Source organism: Oncorhynchus mykiss, chromosome 8 (assembly GCF_013265735.2).
Source record: "Oncorhynchus mykiss isolate Arlee chromosome 8, USDA_OmykA_1.1, whole genome shotgun sequence".
Lineage (NCBI taxonomy): Eukaryota > Metazoa > Chordata > Actinopteri > Salmoniformes > Salmonidae > Oncorhynchus > Oncorhynchus mykiss.
The window spans coordinates 62,658,507-62,684,998 of NC_048572.1; the positions used below are offsets into that span (position 1 = coordinate 62,658,507).

The 26,492-nt window shown below is 39.7% G+C and overlaps 1 protein-coding gene across 10 annotated transcripts in view; it reads left to right on the forward strand.

The window, feature by feature from the left end:
* LOC110530308 (astrotactin-1) overlaps window positions 1-26,492 on the forward strand; it is a 260,365-nt gene that overhangs the window by 37,262 nt on the left and 196,611 nt on the right. For 9 of the 10 annotated variants that reach the window (XM_036985947.1, XM_036985946.1, XM_036985940.1 and 6 more), the window contains exons 2-4: window positions 6,218-6,405; window positions 19,956-20,355; window positions 24,229-24,384. In XM_036985947.1, coding sequence (XP_036841842.1) covers window positions 6,218-6,405; window positions 19,956-20,355; window positions 24,229-24,384 — 744 coding nt within the window. Of the gene's footprint in view, window positions 1-6,217; window positions 6,406-19,955; window positions 20,356-20,959; window positions 21,110-24,228; window positions 24,385-26,492 lie in introns of those variants that run through there. The other variant, XM_036985948.1, reaches the window with a different exon arrangement.

Here is a 26,492-nt window from a genome sequence, read left to right on the forward strand (position 1 = left end):
AACAGTGTAGCAATATTTAGCAATGCAATATCAATATGCACATAATCCAAAAGTAAAAAAAATAAGATATAAGTATTTCTAAGTTAGAGTCTTGAGAATCCCGAAATAAATCATCTTTGTCTATATGACCTCTGGTTACCCGATCAATATCATTTTCTCACTGAAGCATATTTGCTAAATGCAATATGGCATTAATGCAGTTCTGTGTTCATAACTGAAATACTATGTGTTGATTTCTAGATTATTTTCCAATAAATGGGAATAACCTCACAGTAAATGCCACTATGTTTTCATCTGATGATTATTAATGTATAATTCATAGAATCAATAATGCAGTTGATACAAAGATCCCAGGATGGGTTTTAGATAATCAGATGCCTTGTTTTCCCTCCAAAACACTGTAACCAACCGAGATGGTGGATTTAGTGATCTAAGGCTGCATGGTGCATTAAGATGAGGTACTCTGCTAATAGTGGTACACTAATACTGTGCCGTAATCACATTACTTTAATCCATTCTTTATGTTGGTGCCTTCGTGGCCTCATGCTGAGAGGCGATGGACTCATTAATAACATTCTTATGCTGAACCAGACCCTGGAGGGAACTCTCTGCTGTAAAAATGTCCTGTCACTTTGTCAGATAATTTGTATGTAGGTTAAAGCCAGCCCCTAAATTGTATTTACCGGGAGGTCCCACTCTGCTGCGGCACAGTGGCATCAGTATGTGTCAGATAAACCTAGTTACACTACACTCATGCAATTAAAAGCATTCACAGTTAGATCACAATTAAGGAACTGAATGTTTCAGTGTATACAGTAGCTGTAGGGTAAATCCATGTTTAATTCAACTGCATCCCCTTTCGATTAAAACAAAACTTTCCATACATGTTTGCCCTTGGAAGAAGTGGTGAGAAAGTCACTTTTTGGACCTGAATGCAAAAACATTCAAGAGATAAAGGTGTTTATAGTTGACCCATTTTGCATACCCCACCATACCATGGAGACATCCATGTCTTCATCACTGGAACATAGAAACAGTTGAGTTTGAAATTATTTTAAAGCTTAGAAACAGGGTTGTCAAACTATTTTATAATTTTTTGAATAACAATTATGAAATGTATTTTACCTTCATCGTCAATTTTCTAAAGACGTGTCAACTCAGATTTTTTATTTTTTATATTTGCATATGTTGTAGCTTAGGCCCTTCTCTACATCATCTGAGGTTGTTGTGTTGTGCCGGCCATCGATTGAGACACAACATGTGGATGCCATTTGGGTGGATGCCATTTCAATTCCAGAAACAAATTCATATAATGGGCCTATTCCTTTAGACCAGACGTATCCAAACTTTTTATAGTCCCGTACCCCTTGAAACATTCAACCTCCAGCTGCGTACCCACTCTAGCACCAGGGTCAGCGCACTCTCAAATGTTTTTGTTTTTTTGCCATCATTGTAAGTCTGCCACACACACAAACCTATTCAATACATTTATTAAACAGAAGAATGAATGTGAGTTTTTGTCACAACCTGGCTCGTGGTAAGTGACAAAGAGCTCTTATAGGACCAGGGCACAAACAATAGTATCATAATAATCAATCATTTTGCTCTTTATTTAGCCTTCTTACATATAAAACCTTATTTGTTAATCAAAAATGGTGAATAACTGGTGAAAAAATGGTGAATAAATGGTGAATAACTTAATGAGAAGGGTGTGCTTGAAAGGATGCGCATAGCTCTGCAATGTTGGGTTGTATTGGAGAGAGTCTCCACACACCCCAGGTCTGTGCCCAAATTTTGTTTTCATGCTAGTGAGGGCCGAGAATCCACTCTCACATAGGTCCGTGGTTGCAAAGGGCATCAGTGTCTGGTTTGCCAAGGCAAGAAACTCTGAGCGCAGCCCTATCGAAAAATCTGGCAATGGCTTCTGATTAAATAACATTTTCACAGAACTGCTTGTTGCAATTTCGATGAGGCTCTCTTGTTCAGATATCGGTAAGTGGACTGGAGGCAGGGCATGCAAGGGATAACGAATCCAGTTGTTTGTGTCGTCTGTTTCGGGAAAGTACCTGCGTAATTGCGCACCCAGCTCACTCAGGTGCTTCGCTATATCACATTTGACATTGTCCGTAAGCTTGAGTTAATTTGCACACAAAAAATCATACAATGATGGAAAGACCTGTTTGTTATCCCTGTTAATTCAGTCCACAAGAGCTCTAATTTCTTAATCATAGCCTCAATTTTGTCCTACACATTGAATATAGTTGCGGAGAGTCCTTGAAATCCCAGATTCCCAGATAGGCCAGTCGTGTGAGAAACTCATTATCATGCAAGCGGTCAGACAAGTGAAAATTATGGTCAGTAAAGAAAACTTTAAGCTCTTCTCTCAATAAAAAAACATGTCAATACTTTGCCCCTTGATAACAATAACTTCTGTATGTTGTAAAAGTATTACATGGTTGCTGCCCATATCATTGAATGATGCAGAAAATTCACAAGAGTTCAGGGGCCTTGCTTTAACAAAGTTAACAATTTTCACTGTAGTGTCCAAAACGTATTTCAAGCATTCACTTGGCAGCAAGAGCCTCTCGGGGGATGTACCCAAGTGGCATCGGGAGCAACTGCTTGCACGCTCGTTACCACTCCACTATGTCTCCATATCGTGGCTTTTGCACCATCAGTACAAATACCAACACATCTTGACCACTAAAGTCCATTTGATGTCACAAAGCTGTCCAAGACTTTAAAAATATCCTCTCATTTTGTCCTGGTTTCCAGTGGTTTGCAGAAGAGGATGTCTTCCTTAACTGACCCCCCATAAACGTAATGGACATATACCAGGAGCTGCGCCAGGCCTGCACGTCTGTTGACTCATCCAGCTTTAATGCACATAATTCACTGGCTTGTATGCGAAGCGATAACTGTTTCAAAACATCTCCTGCCATGTCACTGATGCGTTGTGATGCAGTGTTGTTTGATGAAGGCATTGTCTGTATAGTTTTTTTTGCCTTTCCCCCCAGTATTGTCCCAGCCATGTCCGCGGCAGCATGAATGATTAAGTCCTCCACAATAGTATGGGCTTGCCTGTCCTAACCATTCAGTATCTCACCATGTAAGACGCTTCTAGCCCCTTCTTATTAATGGTATCTGTTGCTTTTATACATGTCTTACTGCTCGAAAGTCGTCTTTTGTCTCGCTCAAAAAACTCTTATGGGTTATTTTTCAAATTCTCTTATTTTGTTTCTAAAATTTAGAGTAACGGTTAATGTGATTGGATTTTAATTATTTGACTAGGCTACCTGTATTTGACATTGTGTTGTCATTTCGCTGAACACTAGAGGGTTAAATTTTATTTTTGGCAGTGATACAAGTCTACTCAGGCGAGAAATAACCCTCACCCAAATGTATAGCCCCGTTGGAAAATATGTACTGTTTGAAAATGTGAAAAATAAAAAAATATATATATAATGTTTTATTTGTATTTTTTAAATGTGAATTACATTTTTATTTAGCATACCCTTGACAGCATGGCATGTACCCCTGGGGAATACCTGTTTAGACCAAAGCAATTTAGCTGGTATACCATTGTCACGGATCTCTCTGGAACTTTCATCACGCACACCTGGCCCCTATTCCCACTGATTGTATTTGTATGTATGTGACCTTTGTTCACCATGGGGGGGTCGATTATTGTTACAATGTCCGTTGGTCGACACCTGTGCTGTGTGTTTTGGCTTTCGTGCCATTGTGGATTGCGCAGATCATTACAGGTCTCGTCCCGTGTGATAATCATTGTGTGCGTGTGTTATTTATTCGTGGTACTCCTCGCTCTTTTGTTTGGGTTTCAACCCTTGTTTTGTATACGTGTTTGTTTGGTCTTCATCCCAGTGCCTTTACATGGCACGCTGTAAATTGGGGCTTAATAAAAAAATAAAAATACGCATTCCTGCGTCTGTCTCCCGAATCTCTTCATACCAGCGTGACAGAATAATTGACCATTCAATTTTAGGGATAGGCGTTCCGCTAGCGATCCACCTCGACAACATCCTGTGAAATTGCAGAGCGCCAAATTCAAAATACAGAAATACTCATAATAAACATTCATAAAAGATACAAGTGTTATACATTGGCTTAAAGATTCACTGTGTCAGATTTCAAAAAGGCTTTACGGCAAAAGCATACCATGCGATTATCTGAGGACAGTGCCCCGCTTACAAAAGCATACAAACCTTTTCAAGCCAAGTAGAGGAGTCACGAAAGTCAGAAATAGCCATACAATTAATCACTTACCTTTGATGATCTTCATCTGGTTGCAGTCACAAGAGTCCCTGTTACACAATAAATGTTCGATAAAGTCCCTCTTTATATCCCAAAAACTCTGTTTTGTTGGCACGTTTTTTTCAGTAATCCACTGGCTCAAAGGCGGTCACAACATGCAGAAGAATACATCCTAATAGTACCGGTAAAGTTCGTCGAAACATGTCAAACGATGTTTATAATTAATCCTCAGGTTGTCTATTGTCTAAATAATCGATAATATTTCAACCGACATTTGCACAATAGAAAGGAAAAACAACGAAGGGCATGCAATCGGTCACGCGTGCAAAACCAGCTCTGCTTCATTCTACAGTCCACTTACAAAATGGTCTCATTCTTCCTCATTTTTCAGAATACAAGCCTGAAACAATGTCTAAAGACTGTTGACATCTAGTGGAAGCCATAGGAACTGCAATCAGGGTCCTAACCCATTAGATACTCTATAGGCATTCAATTGAAAAGTACCCCCCAAAAAAAACCATTTCCTGGTTAGATTTTCCTCAGGCTTTTGCCTGCCATATCAGTTATGTTATACTCACATAAATTATTTCAACAGTTTTGGAAACTATAGAGTGCTTTCCATCCAACACTACCAATTATATGCATGCATATCCTAGCTTTTGACCTGAGTAACAGGCATTTTACTTTGGGCACCTCATTCATCCAAACTTCCGAATATCCCCAAAAAGGCGATTGGTCCGTCCGGTGTCGGCGCAATTTCGGCAGCTGCAACAAAAATATTACGTGTTCCTGCGCTTGTCTCCCGAATCATTGTTACCAACGTGACAACCATTTTTACTTCTAATTACTACCACAAAGATGGCCACTGGTCCACCCACCGTTGAATGTCAACTTAAATGGTCATGTCTATTATCAATATTTCTTTGATTTCAGTAGGTTTCCTATGGAGGATTGACAGTATAATTCCCATTCAAGTCAAAGTGGTACCATTTGAAAGTTTACATTTATTAAAATGTTAGTACATTTATTAGCCAAAGTATGAAAAATCTGAATCTGAAAAAGTTTACGTGCTTGTCACGCTCGTCATAATGATTGGACCAAGGCGCAGCGTGTGTAGAGTTCCACATATTTTAATAAATCGAAACTCACCAAACAAAACAATAAAGCACAAACTAAATGTGACGCTACTGGTGTGCACACAGGGATCTGTAGACAAGATCCCACAAAGCACAATGAGGAATTGGCTACCTAAATATGATCCCCAATCAGAAACAACGATAAACAGCTGTCTCTGATTGGAAACCATACCAGGCCAACATAAACCATTAATCACCTAGATGACCCACCCTAGTCACTATCACGCCCCAACCAACAGAGAATAAACAGCTCTCTATCGTCAGGTCGTGACAGTGCTTTTAGATAATTGACATTAAGGTGAACATTTTTTTTCTCAATAAATGATCAAATAGTTTCACAACCTTCTTTGGAAGCTTTTAATTATATTAATCTCAACTGTTCATCTTTTCCAGTGATGAAGACATGGGGTATTCATAATAGGTCAACTTTGACCACCTTTATCTCTTAAATGTTTTGGCATTCAGGTCCAAAAAGTAACTTTCGGAGCACTTCTACAATAGGCAAATATGTATTGAAGGTTTTGTTCATTTCAAAAGGGGTGCTATCAAATGGATTTACCCTATATGGGTAATAGATACTGTACTAGGGTAATAGTTATTACCCTACTGGAAAATAATGCAATGGATATTTGTAAAAGCACATAAGATTTTCCAAAGGGTTATGCACTAATAATTCATCATAATATGCTTCTTAACCCAGGTCCATACTCCTCGCTCACTCATATGATGAGATTTTAAATGGAAATGTTGAAATTTGAAAAAGCATTCACTCATCCTTTTATCTGTGTGTCCTGTATGACTGGCAGAGATCACAGGAAACTCTGAGGACATTCCTCTGGTGCGATGGCGACAGCAGTGGATGGAGAATGGCACACTGCTCTTTCACATCCACCACCAAGATGGCAGCCAGAACCTCCCCGGCCTGTCCGCCACAGACTACCCTGCCAGCGACTCTGCCGAGGAAGAGTTACGCATCCTTCACATCTCTGTCATGGTACGGTACTGTGCTGGTTGGGTGGGGCTCGGGTTGGAATGGAGAGTGCTTTATTGTGCTGTTTGATAAAGATGTTGGGCAGGGATGTTACTTTTCAGTTATGTGCGCTGCTCTAATATAGGCTTCAGAACTTGGTGCATTTCTTGGTACATGTGGACATGCTACAATGGAAGGTTTGTACTGAACAGCTACATTGATGGATGACAGATTTTTAATGCAAAGTACATCTAAACATTTTAACAAATGATTAGTCAGCATTAGAACAATTATTCTAGCAGGTACTAGGTACATTGTAGAGGCACTTACTGAATGTCAAATCATATGCTGACCTTGAGTCTCCTCTGCATGTTTTGCATGCATTAGTACACAATGAAAAGGTAGACTGAAACATTTTCAAATTCTTTCAGTTTATTTATCTATGCAACAATTATCCGCCGGAAAACTTATTTCCCACCTCGTATTTTCTTCCATATCTAAATTTAACATCCTTCTGGCCGTTGTGTCCTTGTTTTATTCCCCTTGCTATCTCCTTATCCTAAAAGCTGCTCGACAATACAGTCACAAATCTCTTATGGAGGTGTGAAAGGATTAGCATGCAGATAGGACAGACTTAGCAACAGATGGCTGCTGCGCTGTGCTCCCGCTCCGGCCTCGCACGCTGCAGCTTGTCGCTCAGTTGGAGGGCCGCCTCATAAATCCAGCATTGCAGCACTTCGTCAGCTCCTTGAGGATACGTGCTGCCCCGAGACACAGCCCCACCACTCTCTCTCCCACTAACCGCCACTCTCTCCCCACCCCACACATGTCACTGAGCCATTTCCATTGTTCCGCCATACGCCGCAGCCATCAGCATGGCTCGATGGCAGACGATTCAAGCCAGGATTCTACACAGCAGCTTGACCTGTCATGCACAGTTCATTGCCAGACCACCAGGCCCACCATGGAACAGTTTAAAGCTCTTGGATGAATGCAGTCCAACCTGAGGCTTGAAAAGAGGCCAGCTATAACTGGGGTTTAATCTCATGGAGATGCAGGTTCACTGAACTGCACCAAAATCAGTTTTGTCACCAGAAGGGGATAGGGATTTCCCTCACCTAGTGGCCATTCAAACTGCCATGATAAGAACAGGTGTGCTTCTTCCTCCACAAGGTGACCACAGTCTCCTTTGTTGCTCTGCTTCAACATCCATAATGGATGAGTTTCCCTGTGTTCCATGTTCAGCCGCAGGTGAGCTCCTGCAAGTCAAAACACATGTCCTTAGTTCTCTTTTGGCCCAGAGGCAGAGGGAACAACAAGCACCCCCTAACACCTACTACTCTGCACCATCCACCACACATGGAGCCACCCTTTTACAGAGTTACTCCTTCTGCAGGAACACCTCTACTATGTCCGTTAAATGCAAAGGGAGTGTAGTCACAGTATTGGAAAACCTTTGTATTACAAATGCTCCAGAACATTGGTAAAACAGCAAAGGGCATCACACGGCAACTTTCATTTCCCTTAATGTTGGGATCTTATTTCTGCAGGAACACCTCTATTATGCCCGTTAAATGCAAAGGGAGTGTAGTCACAGTATTGGAAAACCTTTGTATTACAAATGCTCCAGAACATTGGTAAAACAGCAAAGGGCATCACACGGCAACTTCCATTTCCCTTAATGTTGGGATCTTATTTATGGTATAGATCCCTCAAACTCATCTCTGGACCTCGAAGCCACTTCCACTGCATTTTTTAATTATTCCCCTCTATTCAGGGACTAATTTAGACCTGGGACACCAGGTGTGTGCAATTCATTATCAGGTAGAACAGAAAACCAGCAGGCTCCGGACCTCGTAGGTTAAGACTTGAGTACCTCTGGTATATATGGAGAGAGGAATATCGTTATGCCTACGCTACTGCATGAAAGAAGACATATATTTTTGAGAAGCTGTGGAATACAAAAAAATGATTGAATATTATATGAGGAGATTTTGTGTGGTAGGAAATAATCTCTTAGGGACTCTTATGGCTCATGCGCTGTATCAGTCACTGTTTACATTGGATTAAGGTCTCAGACAAGTCCCCAATGTTCTCTGACAGGTTGCCAGTGTTCTTCCTGAAATAATAAATAGTGTAAGGGCTCTATTCAATCCGTATAGCGGAAGTTCAGCGTTACAGCTCGTTAGCGGAGACCGCATTCACGGTAAATGCAGCTCAATCGGAAATGACTTTAACATTTTGATCTACACAATCTGTTACACATCAGCAATACAGATTGAATAGAACCCTAAGTCTCGTATGTGTTGCTTCTCCTCCTATTTATACATTTGAAGTTCACATATTTTGCTGGTATAGTGTTTAGTAAACATCCCAGTGCTCCTTCTTGCTGGTGTACAGTCAGGGTTACTAATTCCCGTCTCAGATGGGAATTAAAAGGTTTGAGTTTCCTGGGAAACTAACAGTATGGCTTTAAGAAATCTGATGCAGACGGAAGCAGAAGCAATACAGAAGGAATTTATTTTCTATTGGCCAACCTATAGTAAAACAAGAAACACATTTTGAAGAGGAGGCAGATACAATATTTTTTTAAATGTTAAATAACACTAAAATGTGCATGAAAATACTATAACCCTCACAATAGCCTACATTTAGCATAGCTTAATTGATCTTCAAAATATATATATTTTACAATGTCTATGGTGTATTGGGATAACTGAGTTTGCAAAACATTAAGAACACCTTCCCTTTGCCTTCAGAACAGCCTCAATTCGTTGTGGCATGGACTCTACAAGGTGTCGAAAGCGTCCCACAGTTGTGTCAAGTTGACTGGCTATCCTTTGGGTGGTGAACCATTGTTAAAACACATCGGAAACTGTTGAGCATGAAATATAAACAGCAGCGTTGCAGTTCTTGACACAAACTGGTGCGCCTGGCACGTACTAACACGCCCCGTTCAAAGGCACTTAAAATTTGTCTTGCACATCCACCCTCTGAATGGCACACAATCCATGTCTCAATTGTCTCAAGGCTTAAAAATCCTTATTTAGCCTGTCTCCTCCCCTTCATCTACACTGATTGAAGTGAATTTAACAAGTGACATCAATAAGGGATCACAGCTTTCACCTGGATTCACCTGGTCAGTCTTTGTCATGGAAAGAGCAGGTGTTCTTAATGTTTTGTACACTTAGTGAATAGTAAACAGTCCATATATAACTCATATTTGCTGTTTGATATACTATAACAGTTTGATATCTCTATTTGTGTACTAGGTGATCAGAAGGAATAACTCAAACAACGAAGATTTCATACTTTCAATTAAAAAATATCACATAAGAAATTCTGAAATAATTGTCCCGGCCGGGCCCCGGGCTCAAGACGTTCTTTACAACATTACCAACAGTTTTCCTTTGGGCACCCCCTCAGACCTTTGCACTTCTGGTTTAAGTGCCCAATAATACCTTGTTTTATGGCTGCTCACACCCTTTAACGGATTTACTATTTCCTCTTGCACCTCAAATGTCATCCAGATCAGTTAAGGTCCATCGGGCAAGCAGAATTGCAGTGACCCATTCATTAATGCAAGCACAAGCCCCTGAACTTGAAGATTGTCTCGCTACGTAAAAAAGATTAATGATAGAAGATCCTTAAAGTTAAGTTTGTAATGTTATACAATTTAAGGGGCAGGAAGGAATGATGGAAGGAAGAGGAAATTCAGTTAGAGTAATCTAAACAAACATTTTGAATTAAGTATTATTATGTTTATAGTTTCGAAGGCTAAAGTATTTTTTGTGTGTATCTCTTCCAGCTGGTAACCGATGGCACAGTATTGAGTCTGTCAATCAAACAAATTCTCACATAATTATACAGCAAATTAAACTATGTTTAGAAAAAGCTAAGACAGTCCTGCTGAGAATCCCAAAACTTTTAAGCTAGTAATGTTTTTATATTCTCTCAGTTGTTTTAAGCAAATTGAGAGTTCTACTATTGATAATAAAAATATTTATTTAGAATAGATTACACATTTATTTCATTTTCATGAGAATACATTTTCACATTCTGAATCTCTCAAGAGTTTGAGTAAAACATTTTTTTTACATGGACAGTTCACATTAATCAACATTTCAGTAAAAGTGCCAGTTTTAGCCAGCCAGCTAATTTTCAACCTCAGTCCCTGGGCAGGTTATTAAAAACTATTACAATAACAATGCAGACAAATATGCAGAGCATCATTGGACAAGCAACACGTAGCACGCAGACGGAGCATAGCACAAAAAGCAACAAAACAAAATACCCTAAAGCAACAAAGTGTTTCCACACCTCACAAACTACAGAGAACAGACAACATGGAGAGCTGCAATATGCAGCTAGGGATTATGTCTGATTAAGTCTGATTGGGCTTAAGTCATATCTTTATGTTTTTTGTGAAGGTGTGATAGGTGGTGCAGTTGTGTGTGTCTGATGGCAGTGCGTTCCAGACATGGGAAGCTCTCATAGAGAAAGCAGATTGACAAAAGGTGCATTTTTCTTAAGCGAACTATACAGTCACCTCACATGGCAGACCTTGTGGATCTGTTGCCATGGGTTTGGGTTTTCTGTTAAAACAAAAGTACTAGGTGGAGGGGGAGCCAGGCCATTTAGGATCTTGAGGACAAGACAGTGTATTGCACAAGATATTCCCAACTCAGAAGCTCATGCTTTCTGAGGATGTAATGGTGATGATGGTTATTGGGCTTTCTATCGAGCACTTTGAGAGCCTGTTTGTAGACTGACTGAATGGCTTTTAATTCTGTACAGCAAGCTTGGGCCCAACTAGTCTAGCAGTATGTTAAGTGGGGGTGTATCATAGCATTGAAGTACAGTTTTGTTACCTCTGTAGTCAATTTTTTTTGTACGAATCGGAAATTAGCTAGGTTTAACTTTGTTATTTTAGTTACCTTTTTCACCTGCTTTTTAAAAGAGAGGTTGCAATCAAGTATGATGCCACGGTACTTAAAATCAGAACCAGCCTGGAGCTTCTCCCCTGACACATAGGCATCTGTCTCAGTAGCATCAGTTGCCCTCTTTTTTTTTACATTGTGATGCAAACATGAGTCACTGAGCCACTTTGTAACCTTGACCATTACAGTAGTGAGTTCTTGTGCAGCTTGTTTGCATGCACATATATCACGGTATCATCTGCATACATTTGAACTTCAGACCCAGTACAGACAGAAAGCAGATCATTCATGTACAGGCTGAACAGGAGGGGCCCCAGTATTGACCCAAGGGGCACACCCACATCATAGCTGAGCACATACTGTGTATTCTTTAATGATCATACCTAGGGCTGTTGCAGTGACATTATTACTGCCACACCGGCGGTCATGAGTCATGAAGGGAGTCAAATTCCACGTGACCATTTAGTCACGTAATTAGGCTTCTCCAAGCTCTGATGCTGCTGATGGTCATTAGTAGCCTACTAAACTTGCTAACTGCCTGGTACTCAGCACTCTATTGTCCTTCTAATCACTCGGACATCAATGCAAATGTAATTGAAAATCTAATCAAACACTTCATTAGAGCCCCTAAGCTCATGTTGTGCAACATTTCTATAGGCTATGCAATTGCACGAAAAAACAGAGTGATGACCTCTCTTAAAAAGAGGAGGATCCCATCAGCTTTCTATAGGCTAGGCCTGCGAGAAGTATTTCTCAACTTTTCTAATATTAAGTACATTGCTAATCTTTACAACAGGAGTATAGCCTACCTGGCTGGCATGAAAATGAACCTCGGGAAAAGCGTCCTCCATTCGTTATTTAAGTACATAGATGACATTTACTTTTTCCTCTGACCCTGTTTCGTGACAGGTGCATGATAATGGTCCATTCTAAATCAAAACAAATTTCACACATATATTATTTAGTGTATGTAAAGAGAAGATTAAATCAAGAATAGTCTGATGAGTGACAATATTAGCCTATCACTTGTGAATTATGTATTATAATTTGTGAATTTTTTATTCATTTTTTATTTAACCTTTTATTTAACTAGGCAAGTCAGTGAGAACAAATTCTTATTTACAATGATGGCCTACCCCGGCCAAACCCTCCCCTAACCCGGGCGACGCTGGGCCAATTGTGCGCCGCCCTATGGGACTCCCGATTAGGGCAGGTTGTGATACAGCTTGGGATCGTGACGCCTATAGCACTAAGATGCAGTGCCTTAGTCTGCTGCGCCACTTGGGAGCCTAGCATGCCCAGCAAGAAACAATGCCGTTTTTTGCTACTTTTTCTAATTATAGTTGCACACCTCATGTAGCCTTGCCCTTAGGCCGATATGTTTTGATACGGTTTGTATCACAACTAAAGTAGCCAAATAACTTCTTAAAATTAAGCACATTAATCCACTTTACGAGGGGTGTAGAGCCTAACTGGCACAAGTTTATAGTATGGGGAAGATCATTTTCACCATGAAAATGCTCCTTTATAATAAAATCACTACATGCATAATCACATTTGCGGTCACTTTTGATAATGGTGTTGTCCCGCTAATGAAATATTTAGCATGTGCTCATTGCTGCGCTTATAATGTGAAGAAATAGCCTAATAGTTTATCAACATTTTAAGCTAAACGTTCTGATCTGTTGTGTCAGCCACATTGCGTAAAAATTATGCTAGTGGTTGTATTAATTTGGGATCTATCGCAACCAACAACTGTCCCGGACTAAGTTTGGAAGATGTATTTATTGTACAGAATAGATAGATAAATAGGTCTACTTTTGTACTATGGGGGATAGTAGATTGACATAGGCTAGTGCTTTTGCTGTTTGTTGGCAAAAAGTAAATGTGGACAGTTCTTCCAATATCTTCAATATGCACCTCGGAATTGGATAAGGACACACGCAGTTGCATCCCTGATGTGTCTGTCTTCACTTGTAGCGTAAGAGAAAGACTCTATCACGTGATGGAGAGCAATGTGAGTGAGAGATGCTTTGGAGCATGCAGCACTCAAATGGAAGGGCACAGCGCAGCACTCCGGGCCAAGGACACAACGGCCACTGGCCACAAAAGGCATGGATTTTTTAGGGTGCGTTACGGCCACACAAAGGGGATCCCCCCGTGAAATTCAAGGAATTAGCAGGTGCTTGTCAAATTCTGAATGGGAGACTGATAAAGTCTGTACAGCCTGCGTAAAAAAACTAAGCAGAGCTCATGCCTTTAAAGCAACTTTTTTCAAATCATCATTAGAATCGCATCATGTAGCCTTACAATGTATTAATAATCAACCATATAGCCCAACGTTTGTAGAACAACTGTTACATTAATAACTGAAAATTAAGCATATAGGAGTACCGATTTCTTTGTTACCCTCTCTTGGGTAGGGGGCAGTATTTGAACATCCGGATGAAAAGCGTGCCCAAAGTAAACTGCCTGTTACTCAGGCCCAGACGCTAGGATATGCTAGATTTGGATAGAAAACACTCTAATGCTTCTAAAACTGTTAAAATGATGTCTGTGAGTATAACAGAACTGATATGGCAGGCGAAACCCCGAGGACAAACCATCCAAAAAAATAAATAATTCAGCCTTCCACTGTTTCCAATGGCTTTCATGTTTATTATGAGGGCTAGGGCTAGGGCTTCCAATAGATGTCAACAGTCTTTAGAAAGAGTTTCAGGCTGGTTTTTGGAAAAATGAGCAAGAAGTTGTGGTTTTGCTAAGTCGCTCCCATTTTGGCTATAGCGTTTCCATGTGCGTGGGTGAAAGCGTGTTCTTTGTTATTTATCTCCGGTAATGAACATACTGTTCTCCGTCTTAAATTTTATCGTTTATTTACGTATTAGGGTACCTGAGGTTTGATTATAAATGTTGTTTGACATATTTGGATAGGTTTATTTGTAACGTTTGGGATTCATTTTGTATGCATTTTGAAGGAGGGAAACCCGGTGGATTATTGAATGAAGCATGCCAGCTAAACTGAGTTTTAATGGATATAAAGAAGGACTTTATCGAACCATTTGTGATGTAGCTGGGACCTTTTGGAGTGCCAACAGAAGAAGATCTTCAAATGTAAGGCATTTATTATGTTGCTATTTCTGACTTTCGTGTCGCACCTGCCTGGTTGAAAAATGTTTATCATATTTTTGTTTGCAGGGCGCTGTACTCAGATAATCGCATGGTGTGCTTTCGCCGTAAAGCCTTTTTGAAATCTGACACAGCGTCTGGATTATCAAGTAGTTAAGCTTTATTTTGATGTATAATACTTGTATTTTCATGAATGTTAAATATTTATATTTCTGTAATTTGAAATTCGCGCACTGCAGTTTCACAGGATGTTGGCCACGTTGGACGCTACCCTCCCACCTGCCCATAATTAACCGCTCAACACAGGAAAGCTGCATGTGCGCACTCCCTCAAATCGTTTGGAGAAAATATAATTTCTATTTTATTCAGCTTTGTTCAATTGTATTCTTCATACTTAAAAATAATATAAAATAATGCCACCGAATTATAAGCAAAACTTGTCTGTTAAATTAACTAGTATAGCCCACAGCCATTTTGCTTAGCCAGATCAGGACCTAACATAAGGACAACTCAGAGTATTCAATTAGGTTATTCTGAAATAGACTACAATTTTCTTTAGACCTGTCTAAAATAAATAATGAATTTATCGTGAAGGTGTAGGCTATTTAACATGGATTTATTAAACTTTTTAAAATGTAGATGTTCCAAAGGTCTGCATCAGTGGCTTGTAGAAAGCCAGGAATGGAAGCCAGGAGATGCTAAATGTGTTCATGTTAATTAACGGGCAATTACCGTGAGACCGAGAGTTATTTGCTTGACAATCACCGGCTGAGGAAATTTTGTGACCTCCACAGCACTAATCATGCCTTGCAATACAGCAGGAGACTTGAATGTGTCCTTAATAAGAAAAGCGGCAGCCTTCATGCAATATTAGCCTTTATGAAATATTGTAAATTAAATTAAATGATTTAAGTTAATGTCATTAATACCCCATTCCAATGAAACCCCATCGTGTGTTTAATGGGGGTTTAACTTTCACATTTGTTCACTGTCAAACTCTGAACTGGATCATAAAACTTTAGAAAATACTGTTCCTAATTGTCACATTTGATTTCATTGTTGTCATTAAATAGGTTTTTTAAGCATTAATGCCAGAATTTAAGCCACGTCTGACATACAGTGCATTCGGAAAATATTCAGACCCCTTGACTTTTTCCACATCTTGTTACATTACATTACAGCCTTATTCTAAAATTGATTAAATAATTTTTTTGCTCATCAATCTACACACAATATCCCAAAATGACAAAGCAAAAACAGGTTTTTAGAAATGTTTGCAAATGTATTAAAAATCCCAAACTGTATTATCACATTTACAGTCTGAATACTTGTAAATGTACTGTAAATGTGATATTAAGTTTTGGATTTTTAATACATTTGCAAACATTTCTAAAAACATTTATGGGGTATTGTGTGTGACTCCACTTCCATGCAATTTCTGCCATATGCCCCGCGGACATGCAGAAGAGTGCAATGAATGCTTTGAGTTCATCCATAGAGATATCCTTTTCTGTGCGCATGAGCGATAATAGAATATCTGACGTGCTGCAACATCTGCATTTGACATAAACTTGTCAATATTTTCTACCCAAACTGTGCCATCCCTCCTAGACTCCTGTCTCACCGTGGCAGTTGGGATCAGTTGGCTCTTTTACAGGTTTTCAACAGCGAGGCTCAGGCATCGGAGGTGGAGGCTCAAAGTCAACATCAGACGCACATTTTGTTACGTTGCAGACATATTCTAAAATGGATTGAATATTTTTTTCATCAATCTACATGCAATATCCAATAATGACAAAGCAAACTGGTTTTTAGATTTTTTTTTGCAAATGTATTAAAAATAAAAAACATAAATGCCTTATAAGTAAGTACTCAAACCCTTTGCTACGAGACTCAAAATTGAGCTCAGGTTCATCCTTGATCATCCTTGAGATGTTTTTACAACTTGATTGCAGTCCGCCTGTGGTAAATTCAATTTATTGGACATTATTTGGGAAGGCACAAACCTGTCTACATAAGGTCCCACAGTTCAAAGAGCAAAAACCAACCCATGAGGTCGAAGGATGTCCGTAGAGCTCTGAGACAGGATTGGGTCGAGTCACAGATCTGGGGAAGGGTACCAAAAAATGTATGCACCATTGAAGGTCCCCAAGAACACAGTGGCCTCAATCATTCTTAAATGGAAGACGTTTGGAACCACCAACACTCTTCTTAGAGCTAGCCACCCAGCCAAGCTGATCAATCGGGATAGAAGGGAATTGCTCAGGGAGTTGACCAAGAACCCACATCTACAGTCTGTCACATTTACAGTCTGAATATGGATTGAATATAATTGTAAATGTACTGTAGATTGATGAGCAAAAAAATGATTTAATCAATTTTAGAATTTTGTTGAAGCACCTTTGGTAGCAAGTACAGACTTGATTGTTCTTGGGTATGATGCTACAAGCTTGTATTATGTGCGTTTCTCCCATTCTTTTTCAAAATACTGTATATTTTTTAAATCATTTTTATCGAAATTTAGAAAACAAAAAAATCAATCGTGCAGCCCTAAGTCCCACCCACAGCGATTAACAGGTCTAAAACCCTACTGACTCACAAGATTTTCAAGCTGATATATGCCAGCCACTCAGGAACATCCACTGTTGTCTTGGTAAGCAACTCTGTTGTAGATTTGGCCTTGTATTTTAGGTTATTGTCCTATTGAAAGGTGAATTCATCTCCCAGTGTCTGGTGGAAATCAGACTAAATCAGGTTTTTCTCTAGGATTTTGCCTGTGCTTAGTCCCATTCTGTGTCTTTTTTATTCTGAAAAGCTCCCCAGTCCATAACGTTTATAAACATACCCAGACAAACGAAATACACTGTGTGTAATGAATCCATTTTTCTTTCCCGCTCTTTCTCAGTCCACACCCCCTTCCCTTTGTCTACCAAGCCATCATAATGGCTTAGCCCACTAGGGACTCTTTCCTATCATTGTCAGTAACCAATATCGACTGTTTGTTTGTTATGTATTTAGGTGATTAGTTAGTTAGTTAGTTAGTAAATAAGTAATTAAGTCAATGCGTATGTTGCTGAGTCACAATTTATGCTAGGTTTCGTGCAGATAACAAAGAATTTTTGACTGATAGAAGGTAAAGAATAATGCTATCGATATAAAAGATCTTCAGATATTTAAGAGTGGTTTCGGGAGATAGCCCCTTTATAAAAACGAATGCTTCCGTGGTGCCCCAGGTTATTAACGGTTTAATTGTTGCATGGTTTAATTCAATCACATAATCAATTAAACGTTAGGTAGTTGATTTGAAAATAGCTTGTCATCTCATTTAACTGTAGTAGAGGCACAACATTATGGAAAACAATGTAACTCTCTGGCCTAGTTATCTTTCTGCTTATTTCAATCTAAACTAGAGTTTGGAATAGTTCATTGACTTTGAAAGTAACGTAAAAAAGTAATCAATACAAAACAAATTATTCAAACTTTCATTCCCCTCTAACATTGTGCGTACATGCTGCAAAAGTGACCTATAGTAAGGCATGATTTGTTAATGTCCTTGACTATGCCGAATAGGCAAACAACTTTTGCAAATTGATTTTACTCTTTTATATCGGCTGAAAGCTTAATTTCTTGTTAATATAACTGCACTGTCCAATTTATAGTAGCTATTACTGCAAAAAAATGCCATGCTATTGTTTGAGGAGAGCTCCTAACAACAAAACACTTTTTTTCACCACGATAGGTTTGATAAATTCACCTCTGAAGGTGATATGTGTACTTACATTCTGAAATCTTGCTCTGATTTATCATCCAACGGGTCCCAGAGATAACATGAATTGTCGTTTTCTTAGATAAAATCATTTTTCATATCCTAACAAGGTACATATATCGTGCATGGTCGATTTTGTATTTCCACTTGTTCAATTTGCAAAGATAGGTATCTGTGAAAATCTCACCCTAAACGTTGTTTCAACCATTCAAATCATGTTTGTATGTATTCCTCAGAGATCCTAGAACGTAACGAGACTTCACTATATCATTAGGGCTGTAGTATATCCTATAGGACACCATATTTGGTCAGAGAGCGATGCCTTCATGGCACGCTGATGACACGGGTGGTCTTCACTTGAACAACACTAACTTTGTCAAATAAGCACCAATCGGGGTCAAACAAAGGTCGCTTGATAGCGAATGGGCTGGGCTTAACCGGAGTATTCGGAAACCAGGTATCTGTTGTAAAATGTGGCTCCTAACCTTGTACGACAGCAGGCCTTTTCATTGTGAACAAAAATTATGAAAATATTCAGAGTTATGAAGTTATGAAAACTGGTTGTTTTGCCAATTTTGAACTTATAATATGGCTACTAATACTGGAAAAGCTAAATCAAAGTTCAAGTATACAGATTTAACGATATTCTTGCAGAAAAATGTAATATGAATGCAAATGTCTCCTTGACGATTCGCCCAAACGTACCTGTGTGACTTCACACCAAATGTCACTTAGCTCGCTCATACTTCAAGTTATCCGTCTGGAACCTTGCACATACACTGCTGCCATCTTGTGGACACCGTCGGAATTACAATCAGAGTGATGGCTGGAACTGGTACCTTTCTCTTGCATTTCAAAGATGGTGGTAGAAAAAAAAAACGTTTTTTTTCCTTTGTATTTTCTTCTACCTGATCTAGTGTGTTATATTCTCCTACATTCAATTCAAATTTCCACAAACTTAAAAGTAGTGTTTCCTTTCAAATGGTACCAATAATATGCATATCCTTGCTTCAGGGCCTGAGCTACAGGCAGTTAGATTTGGGAATGTCATTTCGGCGAAAATAGAAAAAAAAGGGGCTATCCCTATTAAGCAAAACGTTAGTAAATGTAGCTGGCTACATTCTTTCTATGACAAACATTAGAAATATGATGGCCTTGCATAGTTTTTGAAAAAAATACCTTACTTTTTCATTGTAAGCATTGCATTGCATTCTTGATGCAAAAAAACACTTTTGGCTTTCAATATAAAATGGACCCCTGTCAATACACAGCTGGACTCACCTGCTCCCGCTTTCTCCTTTTGTGCTATTTACAAACAAACACGTGACTGTCTCAACTGATCTGGATAACTACGGATAGCTTCATAGTGTAAACTAGAATGACAGGTGAAACAGAAATCGTGATCTGCTTTATCTCCTAACGTATTGCACAAGTTAACTGCAGGTATTTACTTAAAAAGTAGCTACAAATATGACAATTTATTGAAAACTTTAAATAACTAGTTTCAACAGTATTGAGGGTGGCTATTTCCAAATACCCCGGTATATGGTACACTGTGATGATATGGATATTGAGTTTGTTAATGTTTTCTTGACATTGTTGAGATCTATTGTTTTTTCCTCAAGGATCTCTGCTATGCACTAGTGGTCTTTTGACAAATCTAACTGCATGGATTTGGGGACTTTGGGGAGTTCTTAGTTGAGACCATTCATCCTTTTCCTTTCCCAATTGTTTGTTCACAGGGAGGCATGATTGCCTTGCTGCTGTCCATTTTGTGCCTGGTCCTTATCCTCTACACGCGCAGGCGATGGTGCAAACGCCGCCGTGTGCCCCAGCCCCAGAAGAGCGCCAGCGCCGAGGCAGCCAATGAGATTCACTACATCCCTTCGGTGCTGATGGGAGGCCAGGCCAGGGAGAGCCTGAGAAACTCCAGGGGCCAGGGTCACAATTCCAGTGGCACGCTCAGCATCCGAGAGACACCCATCCTGGACGGATACGAGTATGACATCACTGACCTGAGACACCACCTTCAGAGAGAGTGCATGAACGGAGGAGAGGACTTTGCCAGCCAGGTTACACGCACCCTGGACTCCCTTCAGGGCTGCAATGACAAGGCCAGCATGGACCTCACACCTGGGGAGTGTAAGTACAAGCACTCATGTATGCACACACACACACACACACACACACACACACACACACACACACACACACACACACACACACACACACACACACACACACACACACACTCTTACACTGTTAATGGTGATGGAAAACGCTGTGTCAGGCACCGCTCCAGAATCTCCCATAAGTGTTCTATTGGGCTGTGTCATGCACCGCTCCAGAATCTCCCATAAGTGTTCAATTGGGTTGTGAGTGTTCACACTTGCACATTCTAAAGTGGGCTAGCACCGACCTTAGCCCAGGGCTAGCGGCCCCTGATCTGGAGCAGGGTTGGCACTGACTTTTCAGGGTAAAAAAAAAGAGGCACTTTCACTTAATTTGCATGCTCTAGTGATGCCTGCCACTCTTGTTTAGGCTACCCCAAAGACCAAAACATTGTCTGAGTCAACAGGAGAGATTATTATAATTATTTTCCATGAGTTTCGTCAGTCTCGAGTGACGAAAAGTAGCCAGTTAACAGCTGCTAGCTAACAGCTGCTCTCTCACTAGAGGAGGAGCAGCACAAAGCAGAGCTGTTGCTACGGTTACTCTCACACGCAGAGCTGGGGCAGTAAGGAGCGGGGGACAGACAAAGACAAGCATCTAACTAACAGAGGAAGTTACTGTATTTCGGATTTCGGATTCGGGCATGGCCTGTGTGGGTAGGGTTTGGGCTTAAATGAAATGCCCCTGCAGGTCTACAGATAGCTCGCCATGAACTTGTAAACTTGTAAGTAATGATGTTGTTGTAAGTTTATTTTCATGTAATAATGAATAAACATTAGCTAAAGTTAAGACGTTGTCAGCAATGATATAGTCATTATTTGAACTGGCTAGCCATCTAGCTAGCAGGCTAGAAACTAACCAAATCATTGTTAACAAATTAGCTTTTAGTTGCCTGGTTTGCTGGATTGACATTTATTTTTTATGTTTATATTTCACCTTTATTTAACCAGGTAGGCCAGTTGAGAACAAGTTCTAATTTACAACTGCTACCTGGACATATACAAAAGTCATTTTTAAACTAATGGGTTTATTCGTGTTAAAATACAGAAGTTATGCTATTTTGTACCACTAGGCTGCTGATGTCATGCAGCCTGTCATTTTTGTGTTTATACTTTTTCATAACAACAACAAGTTTGATGTTGGATGACAATAGAATGTTTGTGATGTCACTGTGACAACTGTCTACAGACATGTCGATAGGCCAACTGTAAACCAGCCTATAGAATGTAACATTGGTTATGTTTGGTTGTCCATTAGCCCTGGGATAAAATTGTGACTCCTTAGCCCAGGGCTAATGCTTAGCCCAGTGTTAACAAATGCTTGTGTAAATATGGGATTACAGTGCCTGGCAAAAATATTCATCCCCCTGGTATTTTTCCTATTTTGTTGCATTACAACCTGTAATTTAACTGGATTTTTATTTAGATATCATGTAATGGACATACACAAAATAGTCCAAATTGGTGAAGTGAAAATAAAAATAAAAATCCCCACAGTGAAGCATGGTTCTGGCAGCATCATTCTGTGGGGATGTTTTTCATCGGCAGGACAGGGAAACTGGTCAGAATTGAAGGAATGATGGATGGCAGTGAATACAAGGAAATTCTTGAGGGAAACCTGTTTCAGACTTCCAGAGATTTGAGACTGGGAACGAGGTTCACCTTCCAGTAGGACAATGACCCTAAGCATACTGCTAAAGCAACACTTGAGTGGTTTAAGGGGAAACATTTAAATGTCTTGGAATGGCCTAGTCATCCAATTGAGAATCTGTGGTATGACTGTTCCGCTGTACACCAGCGGAACCCATCCAACTTTTTTTAAATATTTTTTTTTTTACCCCTTTTTCTCCCCAATTTCGTGGTATCCAATTGTTGTAGCTACTATCTTGTCTCATCGCTACAACTCCCGTACGGGCTCGGGAGAGACGAAGGTTGAAAGTCATGCATCCTCCGATACACAACCCAACCAGCCACACTGCTTCTTAACACAGCGCGCATCCAACCCGGAAGCCAGCCGCACCAATGTGTCGGAGGCTACACCGTGCACCTGGCAACCTTGGTTAGCGCGCACTGCGCCCGGCCCGCCACAGGAGTCGCTGGTGCGCGATGAGACAAGGACATCCCTACTGACCAAGCCCTCCCTAACCCGGACGACGCTAGACCAATTGTGCGTCGCCCCACGGACCTCCCGGTCGCGGGCGGTTACGACAGAGCCTGGGCGCGAACCCAGGGACTCTGATGGCACAGCTGGCGCTGCAGTACAGCGCCCTTAACCACTGCGCCACCCGGGAGGCGAACCCATCCAACTTGAAGGAGCTGGAGCGGTTTTACCTTGAAGAATGGGCAAACATCCCAGATGTGCCAAGCTTATAGAGACATACCCCAAGAGACTTGCAGCTGTAATTGCTGCAAATGGTGGCTCAACAAAGTATTGACTATTCTTTTTTTTTGGGGGGGGGGGGGGTGAATAGGTATGCATGCTCAAGTTCTGTTATTTTGTCTTATTTCTTGTTTGTTCCACAATAAAAAATATTTTGCATCTTCATAGTTGTAGGCATGTTCTATAAATCAAATGATACCAACCCACAAAATGTTTAATTCCAGGTTGTACGGCAACAAAATTGGAAAAATGCCAAGGGGGGGTGAATACTTTTGCAAGCCACTGTAGCTAGCCCAGGGCCAGTCTTAGCCTGGGGCAAGGAACAATTCAATGTGAATGTATCCCTCATTTACTCAAATGTTTCCTTTATTTTGGTAGTTACTTGTATGTGTGCACCTGAAGTGAAATTAATCTTCAAGGATATCGAAAGAATTGAGTAATTTGGTCCAACACAGACATTTTTTTTGGCACTGTAGGATTTATATAATTCTTTCATGCAACTGCTACAGTAATAGTGTAATGATATTACGTACGACCAAAGTGCTAGTCGTATAATGACTCTGGCTATGGTCTGAGCATGTGTGTTTTGCTAAACCACTAAATCATCCATCTGACCCTGCTAGAAATACAAAGTCCTTTCTAGTTTGCTACTATTTATCTTTATCACACTTGCTCCGGTATGATTTGACTATCTACCTACAATAGGAGGTAATACAATACAAACAATGCATCAGAGAGAGATTATTCAGAAGCATTCAATATTGTCTAACTCAAATATCATACACGTGTTTGGCTTATTGGCTATTTTCAATGCACTCATTCATTCACAGTCATTTGCTTTGGAAATATCCTCATTTGTAATCAGTGGACCTTAGAATTAAAAACACCCCCTGAGAAATATATGGAACAGCAATGATTTGAAATACCCACAGAATTTCAATTAGCACAAGACATACTTTTCCAAATGTAAGAAATATGACATTCTAGATTGTGCTGATTGGTTTTGAGATTGCATCTAGTTTCAAAGTCTAAATAAAACTCCCAGGAGGATATTGAAGTGGAATAATTTCATGCATTTTACATTAAGTGCTAAACTAATTTAGATAAGGCAATAAACTACCTCAATAAAAGCCTCTCTCAATATTGTTGGTTGTGGTCAGAAGAAATACCAGCCAATGAAATGTTCTCTAGTTGTGACAGGAAATTATGCATTATAAACTGACTTGTTTTGGCTGTAGCTATTCTGTGTGAACGCTACAGTCGGCAGAAAAAACAAGAAGAGGGAATAAAGTATGTAGCCCTATAAGGATATACTTTACTGTGTAGTGCTGATTCTCATTATTTTAAAGCTATTGTCCCCTCAGAATGACATGCTACTTTTTCACATTTTAATCCTGTATTAGTGGGTTTATACTACACCTGTCTCGTTTCTCTCCCTAATTATGATTGTTCTGTCATCATCAGGGAGTGACAATACAAAGTTGTCCCTAATGAACAAGTACAAGGACAACATCATAGCCACCAGCCCCATTGACAGCAATCACCTGCAGCAGAACACTCTCCTCCCCCACAACACCTCCACCAGTCAACGCAAACAACGTCTGTCCAGCAAAACCCGAGGTGAGTCATTCATCGATCCATATCCACTCCCATTCTGACCATTGTGTGTTCTCTGACAGTAAAGGATAAAACACACCATGCCGACCCACGACTAGAAATGTGGCCAAAACGGGAACAGTGCCGATAATGTACATTTGTCCAGAAATGAACAGAGCAATGACAGCCAATGTTTTGTTCAGAGGCAATATCATGGCTACGCACTGCCTTTAACTATTCGTAGGCACTGTGTGTTTTGTCCTTAAAGGGATACTTCGGGATTTTGGCATTGAGGTCCTTTATCTACTTCCCCAGAGTCAGATGAACTCATTGATACCATTTTTAAGTCTCTGTGTCCAAATGGTATCCATGAGATCATCTGATTCTGGGGAACATAGATAAAGGGCCTCTTTTCCAATATCCCGAAGCATCCCTTTAAGAGACTGTTATAAGAGAGTATTGAAAAAGAGGGCATGTCATTCTGAAATGAGACACCAGTTTGTTCTGTTGACCCTGATCATAATCCACTTTGCTCCATGACTGACTAGTGTGGATGGTTTATTTTCTGGTTAGAAAAGCAATTCTAGTGTGTGGGATGTTATAGAATAGAGGATTCAAATAGCAATGTCACGCTAACCAGCTCATTCAGCATGTAGTGGTGGCTAGGGAACTATAAAGCTGTTGTGTAAAGTAATTTTACAGTTATGAAAGATTAATCTGTGTCAACCACCATTTCCATCTCATTTTGTGAATTATGATGAGAATTGTGAGAAACAAACATGACTCTGGTTTCAGATAGAGAAGAGTGGGGTTAGAGTCGTGCCAAAGGGTTAGTTGAGCCACCTCGTTTCTAGGAAGCCATACACAAAATTAATCATGTGACCAAATATTTTGGAAGAGGTCATCATTTCATGGATTCAGTGAAGCCAGAAAATATATGATAAAAGTGGTAAGCAAGTTAGGTCCCAAAAACAAAAAAAATATTTAGTTTGTATCTAAACCAAAGTAGATATTTTATAGACTGTTTTATAGATCAGTTGGGGTCTCTATAAGCTAATACATGAGGTCCTAAACCTATCATGAAAGTGCGTCCTTGTACTGTAGCTGTGGGCTAATATGGTGAAAATGGTTGCTTTGGGGTCAATTGTGCCTTTTGGTTAGAGGCAAGTTAAGCCAATGGTCAAATCAATATACCCCATACAAATGATGATTAGATCTGGTCAGTTTTATGCATATACAGTTATTCACACCCCTTAACTCTTTCCAATCTTTTCTTGTGTTACAGACTGAATTAAAAATTGATTAAATTTAGATTTGTGGGGGGTCACTGGATGATACACAATGCCCCATAATGTCTAAGTGGACTTATGTTTTTCGAAATTTCTACAAATTAATTGAAAATGTAAATCTGGACATTTCTTGAGTTAATAAGTATTCAACCCCTTTGTTATGGCAAGTTTAAATATGTTTAGAAGTACACATTTGCTTAACAAGTCATATAATAAGTTGCATGGACTCACTGTGTGCAAAAATAATGTTTTTTTAATGACTACCTCATCTCTGTACCCCACACTTACAATTATCTGTAAGGTCCCTCAGTCAAGCAGATGTTGCACAATCCAGGTGTGGAAAGCTCTTAGGGACTAACCCAGACAGACTCACAGCTATAATCACTGCCAAAGGTGCTTCTACAAAGTATTGACTCAGGGGTGTGAATACTTATGTAAAATAGATATTTATGTATTTAATTTGCAAAAAAAAAAAAAAAAAAAAAAAAAATCTGACTATTTCCAGGGAAACACAATGTCCTGATATACAGTACCAGTCAAAAGTTTGGACACAGCTACTCATTCAAGGGTTTTTCTTTATTTTGACTATTTTCTACATTGTAGAATAATAGTGAAGGCATGAAAACTATGAAATAACACATATGGAATCATGTAATATAGAAAAAAGTGTTCAGCAAATCAAGATATATTTTAGAGTCTTCAAAGAAGCCACCCTTTGACTTGATGACAGCTTTGCACACTCTTGGCATTCTCTCAACCAGCTTCATGAGGTAGTCACCTGGAATGCATTTCAATTAACAGGCGTGCCTTGATAAAAGTTAATTTGTGGAATTTCTTTCCTTC